The sequence below is a fragment of the Rhinolophus hipposideros genome (genome assembly GCF_964194185.1).
Source record: "Rhinolophus hipposideros genome assembly, chromosome: 21".
NCBI classification, from domain to species: Eukaryota; Metazoa; Chordata; class Mammalia; order Chiroptera; family Rhinolophidae; genus Rhinolophus; species Rhinolophus hipposideros.
In genome coordinates, this window is record NC_138067.1 from 44,281,838 (window position 1) to 44,293,236 (window position 11,399).

The window sequence follows — 11,399 nt, forward strand, 5'->3', positions numbered from 1 at the left end:
ATCTGCCCCCCCCTCTGGTTTTCCTCTCCCCTCCCACCCTGATTTTTGTCTCTCTGTATCCTTTCCACCCACTTGGCCTCTCTTATCTTCCATCCTTTACCTCTGTCTCTTTTATTCCCACCTCCTGCTCTTCTATCACCTTGCTGGTCCCTTTCTCCTTTTTCTCTCCTCATGACTCCCTTGTGTCCCCCTTGTGTGAGAACTCATCCTCTCTCACTCTGGCCTACCCCGTCCATCTGCCTCCTCCCTGAGTCCCCGCACCCATTGTGTGTTCCCTTCAGATGTACCGGCTGACCCTGCGCACCAGCAAGGAGCCCGTCTCCCGTCACCTTTGTGAGCTGCTGGCCCAGCAGTTCTGAGCCCTGGACTGTGCCCCTGGGGATGTGGCCGGTGCCAGGCAGCCCCTAGGACTGAGGGAGCTTTGGTGGATGGGGCAGTGAGGGGACCTCTGCTGGTGACAGGGAAGACCCCAGGGTAGGGGGATGCCTAGGACCTTCCTCCGGCCTTTTGTATTTTTATTTTTGTTCATCTGCTGCTGTTTACATTCTGGGGGTTAAGGGGAGCCCCCTTCCCCTGTCCCCCCCAAGCACAGAGGGGAGAGGGGCCAGGGAAGTGGGTGCCTCCTCCCCTCCCACCCTACCCTGTCGTGGCCCCTCCGCCCTCTCCCCGTCCAGGGGCTGTGTATTATTGTGAGCGAATAAACAGAGAGACGCTAACAGCCCCGGGTCCCAGTCTGTTGCTCACAGCTAGCGGTCAGAGGAGCGGGGTGAGAGCATGCAGAGTGTGAGAGGCCAGGCCCCGCAGCCCATGGATGGGACTCTGAGCAGACAGCAGCAGCAGCAGACGCCGTGGCCCCAACTGCAGGGCCACCAGCCGCCATCCTGTGCCCGGCTCCTCGGTCCCTGACACCAGGTAGCAGGCTCTCGGCACCTGGGCCTGCTGGGTCCCATCCTCCGCCTTCTCTTCCTGCTGGCCTGGCTCTGGAGGAAGGACAGGAAAGGCTGAAGTGACCAGTGGGGTCTGAACCACGAGGATGCCGACCTTCTGGAACCAGATCCCATCCTGGGCCTGAGTGTGACTAATAGGCGAGGGCCTCACGGCTCCGTCAGGCTGTCAGTGACCTAAAGGCCACAGCCTTTCTGGCTCAGAGGTCCCTTTTCCCACCCAGCCTTAGTCCCCTTTCCTGGGGATACTGTGTGCAGCCCTAGGCAATCTGCTTAGTAATATAAATCGTAAACACACAGGTGCTCACCAGGTGCCAGGCATTGAGCTCTAGGTTGGGCGACCCCCGAGGATCCTGCCCCACTTTACATGTGGGAAGCAGGTTAGGAGGAGTAGAGTCAACAGCTAGGAGGGAACATTTGTCTGCCCCTCCCGGGTGAGCTCTTTGCCCTTTTGCTACATTCATCAGGGTTGCATCGTCACCCTAGGTCTCCTTGCCTCTCTGCGACCTCTCGGATTCTAGGACAACTTTTCCTTCTTAACCTGTGCTCTGGGGAACCTCCCCACCCACCCACCTCAAGACCATTGGTAAAGCCTATACTTTAAGCAGTAGAGCGGAGGAGGAGGAGGTAGGAGCCAGGTTGCCTGTGTGTGACTGGTGTCTCTGCCACTTATTAGCTGAGCTTCAGTTTCCTCATCTATAATTGGGAATGATGCTGTAACAGGAGAACCCTCCCCTATGAGGATCAAGTGAGTCATTACATATAAAGCACTTGGTAGGAGATGAGGTCTCATTGTTAACTATTAGGATTACCCTGGAGATTCTGTAACCTCTGGGCTGGGACCTCCCTGCCCCTCCCCTCCCATCAGTGTGGATGCCCAGGCCTCAAGGAGAGCCATGCCCAGTGCATGCTGGGTCCTACCAGTTTCTCCAGCCCCACCTCTTACTCCCCACTTTGTGTGACCTGGGACTCGTGTCCCAGCCTGTGCAAAGGGGGCCTCGTGCCCACCGCTAACCTGGTGGGAAATGCATGGCAGTGATCAGAGTGTAGAAGGAACGGAGGAGGCGCCGACGCTGCTCAGGGGAAGGCTCTGGAGGGAAAAGAGAGGGTGACAGAGAGCCCCTTTGGGGCCCAGGACCCTCCTGGCCCCGCCCTCCTCCTCAGTTACCTTTAGCTCCTGAGGGCTCCACGGTGAAGAGGCAACGCTTCAGTTCCAGGTGGAGAAGCAGCAGGCTGTGGGAAAGAGGGGTGTCATGGCCAGGGAAGAGGGGATGAGAAGCCAAACGTACTCCCCCATCTGAGCCTTACCCAAGGATGTCCGTGTGCAGGGGGAATCCAGCAGGCAGCGCTCGGGGTCCCAGCGGCAGGCAGGCCCGCAGTGGGTCCAGCAGGGGCTGCCACCAGCGCTCCAGAAGCTGCGGGGGGCGTGGTCAGGGAGGCGGGGCCCGGGGGTGAGGTATGGGAAAGAGCTGTGGCCAGGGAGGAGGGGGGTGCCACGAGGGCGGAGGGCAGAGGGCAGAGGGGATCGTGAATGGGACGGGACCTGGAAGGGTGGGTAAGAGCGAAAAAGTGGCCAAACTGGGGTGAAGGTGATTGGAGCGCAGTCCAAGAGGGCTGGGTCCAGAGTAGAGGGAACACTTCCCGGGCAGGGTGGTGATAGAAGGGCCCGGGGCTCGCACGGAGAGGGTGTGATGGGGTAAAGCAGGACACGGGCCCAACTCACCTGTGGATCCAGCTGGCTGAGGGGAGGGCGGGGCCCGCAAAGCAGACACAGCTCCAATCCCGGCAGCAACGTCAGGGTCAGAAGCCGGTGAGGGACCTGAATAAAGCAGGGCGCAGGGTGGGAGGGGCGGAGCTCCGCCCCTTCCATCGCAAGCCCCGCCTCCTCGCGGCTCGGCTTCTAGGTCTCACCCCTTGGTGCACACGTGTCCCAGGCCCACACCTTCCCCCTGCCGGCCCCACGCACTCACCGTGGGACTCCCGTGCGGCAGGTACACCGGGTAGTCGCGAGCGGCCTGCGGCGGCAGGGACCCCACTAGCCAGGGAAGCAGCACGGCCTCCGGCATCCCCAGCCGCCACCAGCTCTCTGTTGCTGCCACCACCCGGCCAGACACAACCAGGCTGACGAAGGCCGTGCCCACAGCCTCGGCGAACCCAGACAGGGCTTCCTGGGTAAGGGAGGCAGGCGGATGACAGCAAATGAGGAGACAGGAGCAAGGGCGGCAATGACTTCCCAGGTGGGTGAGGAGTGGGAACAGACCAGCATACAATTCAGATCTTGCGTGGTGGCCATACTCAAATGTTTCACCCTCCCAGGGCTTTCTTCTCCTCATGCAGTTACAATCCCCAAGTCACATCGTGAAGTTAGATTAAACAGGCAAGGTGACTGTTACCCTACCTAACACATACTACTAAAGCTAATAATTACAACAGCAGCAACTATGGTTTATTGAGTCCTACTATGTGCCAAGATGCAATCAACAACCTACTGAAGCTCAGAGAGATTGTCATCTGCTGGGAATCATAACGCTGGGAGGCAGCCGTGACAGGTGAATCTACAAGAGTAGTATTCAACCAGCACAAAGAACAGCATGTGCCAAGGCAGGGAAGCTGGGAAGTTGTTGGGATTTGTGGGCCCCGGAGGGGCTGGGACCTTTTCCTGGGGGTGATGAAAGCCATGAAAGGTCTGTGACCAGGGGAGGGGCAGGGTCACCTCTGTGTGTATAAAGAACCTTCTGGGGCCAAGTGTGAAAGCTGAGAGGATGGGAAGCAGTGAAGGCAATGGTCCAAGGATAAGAGAATGAGGTCTGAGAGAGGGCCATAAGGACAGGTTTAAAAGTTCCCAAGGACATTTCCAATACCTGCAGGAGGGAACCCTCTGGAGGAACCACGCAATCCACACACTGGGTCAGGTCCCCGATAAGCTCTGAATCCCTCAGGAAGCTGTCGATGAGGCAGTAACTGGTCTAGCAAAGGGAGAAGGGAGATGCCTAGGACCAGGTGAGCCTCAGATCTGCTGCCTCCCCCTGGGAAAACTGGCCCTCTTGGGTCTAGCTCCAGGGTCAGAAGACCAAGCTGCCCCAAGAACCCACAGGGTTAGGCTGCACTGGGGGCTACTGGGAACTGTAGTTCCCAAATCAGTGGCCTCACCCTCAACTCCTTCTTCAGTCTTTCTACGTTGCGGATATTGGTCAGTTCTTCAAGTCCCACAAGAAGAACCTAGAAGAACCATATAAGAGAGTAGAGGCCCTGGACAACTGGTTCTAAGATGGGAGGGGCTGGGGCTTAAACTGAATGAGGAGGGGGCTGGGAATCTGGACTCCTGAGTCTGAGGGAAGACGGACTGACGGCAGGATTCCTGGGTTTTGGAGGAGGAGGAGTGTTGCGGGTCTGAGGGAGAAGAATGCTGAGAGCTCAGATTCCTGGGTTTCGGAAAAAATGATGGAGAATCTTACCATAGCCCCAAACACCATCTGGAGTAGTCTCTCCAGTCTCAGCTCCAAGGTGTCCTCCTCAGATGACAGAACAATGAGGGTGATGCTGTGAAAAAGGAAGGTGAGAAGGAAGAATGAGTGTAGGCCAGGGAACCTGGGCAGGGAGGATAGCAGAGTTTGCCCTTGATGCTGGGTGCCAGCTATATCCTCCCCCAGCACTCAGAGAAATTCAGGGATTAGAGGAGACAACTGGCTTGTCAGAGATCCCACAGCCAAGTGAACAGCTGGCCTTGGAGAGCTGGAAGGTCTTGGGGTCATCTTCAACAAGGGCTATCACCAAGACCCCTGTCCCCGCTCCAAACTACCACGTGGAGACCTGTCATGGAAGCTTTTCCACACCACAGTGGTGTCCTTGGTCCTCGCAGAGCTCAGCTGCACCTCGAGATTCTGCCCAAACATGTGGACTCCATTCAGGGAGCCGATGACAGAGAACGGGAGCTGGAGAAAGGTTGGGGACATTAGATAGGAGCCCCCAATCCCCTCCTCCTTGGGACTCAAGAGTCCAGGCTTCCGGCCCCCACTACTTTCTAGATCCCTTTGGCCCCTCCTCTCTTCGGGGAACAAGGATTATTGGTCCATTACTCCCTCAGCCCTCTAAACTCAACTGAAACTTCCCCAGCCGCTACTTTCTTGGAGACCCCGAGTCCAAGCTCCTAAACCCCTTCTATTTCGGAGATCCAGGCTCCAGGGCCCCACCTGCTGGCGGGCGGGGGTGCCGCCGCGGCTGCTTCTGCAGAACAGGGGGACTCCGCTGGAGGCCGCGAGACACAGCAGATGTACGGTGCCCTCCGTCCCCTCCTCCCCCATTTCGAACCCCCCCACACCCCTTTGTAGGTTCGGTTAGTGCCGGCTTTGGAGCATGACCGTGGTCACACCACTAAGTAGGGTTGCCGTCCAAAGCCGCCAGAGAGGTGATGGGAAGCTCATTGGAAGAGGACTACATTCCCGCCTTCATCCAACTTAAACCCACCCTCGCTCCCTATTCCAGCGCCTCCTCCAAACCCTGTTCAAGTCTCTTCCGCTCTAGACGGAAGTTACAATACCTTTAACAAAGATGGCGGCTAATTGTACTGGCAAAGCTTCATAGTTTCTCCCTAAAGTGACTTCACTTCACTTATTTAAAGAAGAGAATAAAGATCCCGGCTTGAAGGTGGTGACCGCCCCAGGGCTTTGCCTAGCAACCATCATGTAGGGTAGGATGTTTCATGTTCTAAATCGATAAACAGCTGTGCCCCACTCAAAGATGGCGACGGTGCCAAGGCGTTGCCTAGTAACTACATTCAGTCTCATTTCCATCCTAAAGCTGTAAACAGCTGTGCCCCGTTCAAAGATGGCCGCATGACAAACCCTGAGTACACTTCCCTAAAGCAAAATGGAGGAAAATACCATCCCCCCCACCCTCGAGGATGGTTTGGTCCGACGAGCGTTGCCTAGTAACCACCAAATTAGACGGTGGTTGTCATTAACAGAAAAAGGTGAAATTCTTCGTTTTTCCAGAATCATAGAAATATTATTTTTGTAATTAATTTATACATGATAGTGTATCATGCAGAATATGAAAATACTCCTCCCCAAATCCTTTCCTTAAAAATAGAAAGTTAACAATTTAACACAGCATAGTCACACATTTTCACAAATATGGCCACTGTGCCAATATTAATCTGAGATCTACGAGGAGGATGTGCTTCTACTTTTACAGATTGCCAAAATTACCAACCTGAGGCGAGTTCAGCTGCTCTGGAAGGCCCTTAGCTGCCTTCAGGATCTTGGTAATGCCAATGCAGCTCCTTCCCTGTACAGGCAGTTCTACTCCAACACGCTCTTTTTTGTGTTAATTTCTGGTTCTCTGTCTTTTTTATTTTTGGACGGGGGACTGGGTGGGGTGAAGATACTTGAAGAGTACTCCTATAATGCCAGAAGCTGAAGTCCAGTTTAAAATATCTAATTGTTTATTTTACCATCCATTTGTTGTACATTAATGGAGGTGGTTAGAAATCAGTTAATTCAGTTAATCGTATATTCACCCTATCGAAAGAAAAGTTTCCTTATACTTAACGGCAGATTTTAATTTTAGGTACTTTTTAAATCTTACCTGATGATCATTTTTCTTTTCTCAACTTTACTTTTATTTTCTTTGTAATTTTACTAAAAATTGAATTACACGCAAAGAAAAGGAGGGAGCTACTTTAGATTAAAAGAAATTTGCGATATAATGTCTAAATATGTTTGGATCCTGATGCAAATAAAGCAATTGTAAAAAGACATTAGGGGGGAGAACTGGGGAAATTTGATTATAGATTTAGTGTTAGGTAATACTAAGAAATAATTTTGTTAGGGCTGATAATGGCATAATGGTTATGTAAGAAAATATAACTTTTGAGATGGCATGTAAAGCATGTACAGGTGTGGGGACAGAGCCCCAGAGAGCAGTTTCCAGGCTCTCGGCCTCACGTGGAAAGGTGCTGGCTTGGGTAGTAGATGGCCGTCTGCTGTGGCCGGTTAGCCAGTTGGCTACTGATATAACTGCCGCAGCTGTGGTGGAGAGAGAGTCGTTGGTCGGTTGGTAGAAAAGCGGACAGCAGGTTGCACATCGTGTGAATCCAGCCTCCAGTGAGACTATAGTGGTATGATTCCCCTACCTATGGCTCCGTGTGTGTTCCTTTTTGGCCTAGCCACAACCTACGTTTTTATGTGGGGAAGGGAAGCAGAGACCCCCGCAGGCCGCCTCGCATGACATGAGCATACACATGGAAAAGACTGGAAGTTCACAATATGATTTATATTGTTTTGTAATTTAATTTCTCTAAAGGTTTATTTTTATAGTATTCTGCAAAAGTATCAGTCCACTATGGATGGAGCCGGTGGCCTGGGAGAAACACTGGTCTTTGACCATAAAAAGATATAGAAGCCATACCTAGAACAGGGCACTTTTTTACCTTAATATCACCTGGGCTAGAGTGCCCAGGAGGGAACTATTGCTGAGTCCTCCGTGGGACCTGAGGGTGAGGTCAAGGTCATCCCTCACCCCCAGGAAAGCCCTGGTAAATGACTATGGAGAATTGCCTTCCATCCCTAATTTAATAGACCGCTTGACTGTTTGCTTGGGAACGTACCATAATGTAATGGAACTGGCGGATGTTTGCTTTTGTGTCTCTATCAGCCGCCATGGAGAATATGTGAGAAAGACTGGCTGTGCCCAGCGAGAGTGGCAGTGCCCTGAGAGGCCCCGGCTGTGCCCAGGGAGACTGGTGGTACCCTATGAAGCCCAGGAAGTCTAGCTGTGCCCAGAAGGACTGGTGGTGCCCTGAGAAACCCTGGCTGTGCCCAGAGAGCCTGGCTTTGTCCAGGATATTGCATTCACCTCCAGGCTCCTCGCACAGGGCCCCTCGCAGAAAACGCTTGTCGCGTAGATTGTGAGGCGAGACCCTGTAGGGGTGGAGTGTGGGGACAGAGCCCCAGAGAGCAGCTTCCAGGCTCTCGGCCTCACGTGAAAAGGTGCTGGTTCGGGTAGTAGACGGCCATCGGCTATGGCTAGTTGGCCGTCAGCTGTAGCTGGTTAGCCAATTGGCCACTGATATAACTGCCGCGGCTATGGTAGAGAGAGAGAGTTGTTGGTTGGTTGGCAGAAAAGCGGACAGCAGATCGCACGTCGTGTGAATCCAGCTGCCAGCGAGACTATAGTGGTATGACTTCCCTACCTACGGCTCTGTGGGTGTTCCTTTTTGGCCTCACCCTATCCTGTGTTCTTGTGTGGGGAGCAGGAGCTGATACCCCTCCAGACGCCCCTCGTGACAACAGGTAAAATGATACAATGATGGGGATTTGCTTTAAAACGCTTCAGCAAAAAAAAGAAAAGAAAAAAAGCAACAGTTACAGTAAATGTTACAATCTGGGGATACGGCTTTTTGCAAAGGGAATGTATACCCTTTTACCTTGAAATACATTGTTAAACTTCAAGGGAGCAAGTTGTCCTGCTTTCCACCCCCACTGGTCTACAACTGAGCCTCCATCGTGAACATTCCTTTTTCCAATATTAATTAACATGACAAAGATAAAATGCTATGTCATTGGACTTTCTGTTAGCACTTTGTAATTGAAGATGAGCAGTTTTCCGAATATTTATTTGCCATCGTGTGAAAAGCCTCCTTAGATTTCTTCCCATTAAGAAAAGAAAGGATTTCTCCTTTCCTAAGTACATGCTTATTGATTAGCAAGATGTATTTGTGTACCAAATTTCTGTCCACACATGTGGTACGAGGACTTTCCCAGTTGATCACATTTTTTTGAACTTGGTTTATGGAGTCTTTGGCGGACAAATTGATCAATACGTTTTCTGGCTTTGCTGTAATGGCAAGAAACTCTTTCGAGTCTTCAGGGTTATACAGTGTGTTTATTCCTTGAGACAGTTTTACGGTTTCATTTGTTTAATTTACATTTTTAACCCACCTCGAATGTATTTCTGTTTTAGACCAGTTTCTGGCCCCTCGCAGAAAACAACGATCAGGTAGGTGTTGCTTAGCAACCTCCACTAGGGTTAGCGTTCGGCTTCCTGAGGTGGGGAGAGAACAGCTGCACTCCCTTCCAAATTGACGGCCACCTTAAAGCGTTACCTAGTTACCCGTTTCGGACGATATGATTGGACCGTTCGCACTCCCCATCCCCCCTGAGCTAGAAAGAACTTAACTGGAAACCTCATCTTGTTAGAAAACAAGGGCAGCGTATGCGTTGCATAGCAACCAAGTCTCCTGACCCCGCCCCCTTGAGACCAGAGGTGAAACAGGTGCCCCGCTCAAAGATGACGGCTGACGGTGCTGTTTCCAAGGTATTTAGCTCTGGACAGTTCTGTCAGTAATTCAGTTTTCCGCATCCGGCCCCGAAGTGGTTCGCTATGCCCCCTCTGAGTCTTGTACGCGGTGGATGGGAACGAGGACGCAGCTAGAACGAGCTCTCCTTGGGAGCCCCGCAGAAATATGGCGGCGGGTTCCTTACCCGCCCAGCGACGCCGACCGGCGCGGGTGCGCGCGCGGCGCAGGCGCACTTCCGCTCATCTCGCGGAGGTTGTGGCGACCGTGGCGTCTACCTCGCGGGGCATGGTCCCCGGGTCCGAGGGCCCGGCCCGTGCCGGGGGCCTGGTGGCTGACGTTGTGTTTGTGATTGAGGGCACGGCCAACCTGGGGCCGTACTTCGAGGGGCTCCGCAAGCACTACCTGCTCCCGGCCATCGAGTGAGTGCCATTTCCGCGTCTCCAGCCCCGCCCTCCGCCTTCAGTGTTCCACAGCCTCTTGTCTGAGCCCACTTTTCACCTCCGACCCTCACAGGTATTTTAATGGTGGTCCTCCTGCCGAGACAGACTTCGGGGGAGACGTGAGTCTTGGAATTCTTGAGTCCGAGGGAGGAGGGGCGGTGGGGGGGGTGGCCGGGACCCCTGGGGCCGCGGGAGGAGGGGCCGGGGGAGGAGGGTCCGGGGGAGGAGGGGCCGCGGGTGGAGGGTCCGGGGGAGGAGGGTCCGGGGGAGGAGGGTCCGCGGGAGGAGGGGCCGGGGGAGGAGGGGCCGCGGGTGGAGGGGCCGGGGGAGGAGGGTCCGGGGGAGGAGGGTCCGCGGGAGAGGGGCCGGGGGAGGAGGGGCCGGGGGTGGAGGGGCCGGGGGCCTGACTTCTTCTCTGAGGCCCCAGATGAAAAGTTCCTCTGCTCCCCCTCCCAGTATGGGGGGACCCAGTACAGCCTCGTGGTGTTCAACACGGTGGACTGCGCTCCTGAGTCCTACGTACAGTGTCACGCTCCCACCAGCAGCGCTTATGAGTTTGTCACCTGGCTCGATGGCATTAAGTGAGCTTTTCCCCGTGCTTGGGGTGGGTTGGGGGCCCCTGTGAGGTACCGTGAGTGGATGACTGAGTGGATGACGGCTGGGTCATATTGAATGGCCGAAAGTATTGAGAGGGATTGTTTTTGTCCATATGTCACTTCTGTGGTGGGTTTTGTGTGCTCAACGATTTTGCGATCAGGTTTGGTAGTAGAAAAAACCTTCTCCCAGGCAAAGAGGCCTTGGGCTCCAGCATCCATGTGTGATTCTCCCGTTGCTGTCTGGTTCCCGTCTCTACCCCAGCCCTCCTTTTTCAAATTGGTACATTGAAGCCTGAGTGCAGGAGGGGTGGGGACAGGCCAGGAAAGATTCTCTGTGCTTTGGATGGAATTTTGTTGGTTTACATTGTAGGCTTTTGCGGGTGCAGATAGATAGGGGTCAAATCACTATAGAACTCCCAGACTCAGAGTCCCTGCCACCTCTGTGCCTGATAGAACTTATCTCTAAAGACGGTGTGTTAATAGTACAGACTGTCCCTGACATAAGATTTTTCGACTTTATCATGGTGCAAAAGTGATACGTGTTCAGTAGAAACCGGCTAGACAAAGCTATAATGTTCAGTAGGTTAAATGCATGTTGTACTTACTTGTTTCAACTTACATTGGGTTTCTTTGGACTTAAGTTGAAGAGCATCTTGTATTAGTTATTTATTGTATTACTCCTCCACTGTTGCATTAGACATTACCCTAAACCATAGTGTCTTAAAACGACAGACGTATTTTATAATCTCATGCGGTTTGTGTAAGTGAGGAATTCAGGAGTAGCTTAGCTGGGTGGTTCCGGCTCAGAGTTTCTCGTGAGGTTTCTGTACCGATGAGCCAGGGCTGCAGGCACCCAGTGGTTTGATTGGGTCTTCGGAGGATCCGTTTCTAAGGCAGCTCACCCTATGCCTATTGGCTGGAGGCCACAAGGGCTCCCCTTGGGGCTGCTTGAGTGTCCTCCCAACATGCACCTGGCTTTCCTCAAACTGAGCAATCCAGCAGAAGGAGCAGAGAGGAAGCCACAGGTTTTTTTATGATCAAGTCTTGGAAGTCACACACCATCACTTCTGCTACGTTCTGTTTGGTACACAAGTCAGTCCTGTTCAGGGTTTGAGGGGGT

At 53.3% G+C, this 11,399-nt stretch overlaps 3 protein-coding genes across 15 annotated transcripts in view; 2 read left to right on the forward strand and 1 right to left on the reverse strand.

Annotated features, from left to right (window-relative positions):
- Positions 1–718, forward strand: part of AP2A1 (adaptor related protein complex 2 subunit alpha 1) — a gene marked incomplete at its 3' end in the record, with an annotated part of 28,277 nt that extends 27,559 nt beyond the window's left edge. For both annotated transcript variants that reach the window (XM_081031418.1, XM_081031419.1), the window contains one exon: positions 282–718. In XM_081031418.1, the coding sequence (XP_080887544.1) occupies positions 282–359 (78 nt within the window). The remainder of the gene's footprint in view (positions 1–281) is intronic.
- FUZ (fuzzy planar cell polarity protein) lies at positions 477–6,235 on the reverse strand (the record flags this gene model as incomplete). Of its 8 annotated transcripts, none has more annotated exons than XM_081031425.1 (12): positions 478–980; positions 1,960–2,034; positions 2,113–2,177; positions 2,253–2,359; positions 2,668–2,763; positions 2,915–3,112; positions 3,806–3,910; positions 4,095–4,163; positions 4,400–4,484; positions 4,755–4,876; positions 5,135–5,168; positions 5,409–5,458. In XM_081031425.1, 10 exons carry the CDS (start codon positions 4,835–4,837, stop codon positions 754–756), a joined length of 1,110 nt encoding a protein of 369 aa, XP_080887551.1. In that variant the 3' UTR covers positions 478–753. The 8 variants fall into 8 exon arrangements, with proteins under 8 accessions (XP_080887553.1, XP_080887550.1, XP_080887551.1 ...); XM_081031426.1 differs by having other exon boundaries at positions 5,135–5,189; positions 5,409–5,457; XM_081031427.1 differs by lacking the exons at positions 5,135–5,168; positions 5,409–5,458 and adding an exon at positions 6,156–6,235 and having other exon boundaries at positions 477–980.
- A 2,970-nt stretch (positions 6,236–9,205) lies between these two features.
- MED25 (mediator complex subunit 25) overlaps positions 9,206–11,399 on the forward strand; it is a 16,523-nt gene continuing 14,329 nt past the window's right edge. For 2 of the 5 annotated variants that reach the window (XM_081032472.1, XM_081032475.1), the window contains exons 1-3: positions 9,294–9,662; positions 9,757–9,802; positions 10,140–10,264. In XM_081032472.1, the coding sequence (XP_080888598.1) occupies positions 9,409–9,662; positions 9,757–9,802; positions 10,140–10,264 (425 nt within the window). In that variant the 5' untranslated portion in view covers positions 9,294–9,408. Of the gene's footprint in view, positions 9,803–10,139; positions 10,265–11,399 lie in introns of all 5 variants that reach the window. The other 3 variants (XM_081032474.1, XM_081032473.1, XM_081032476.1) reach the window with 3 other exon arrangements.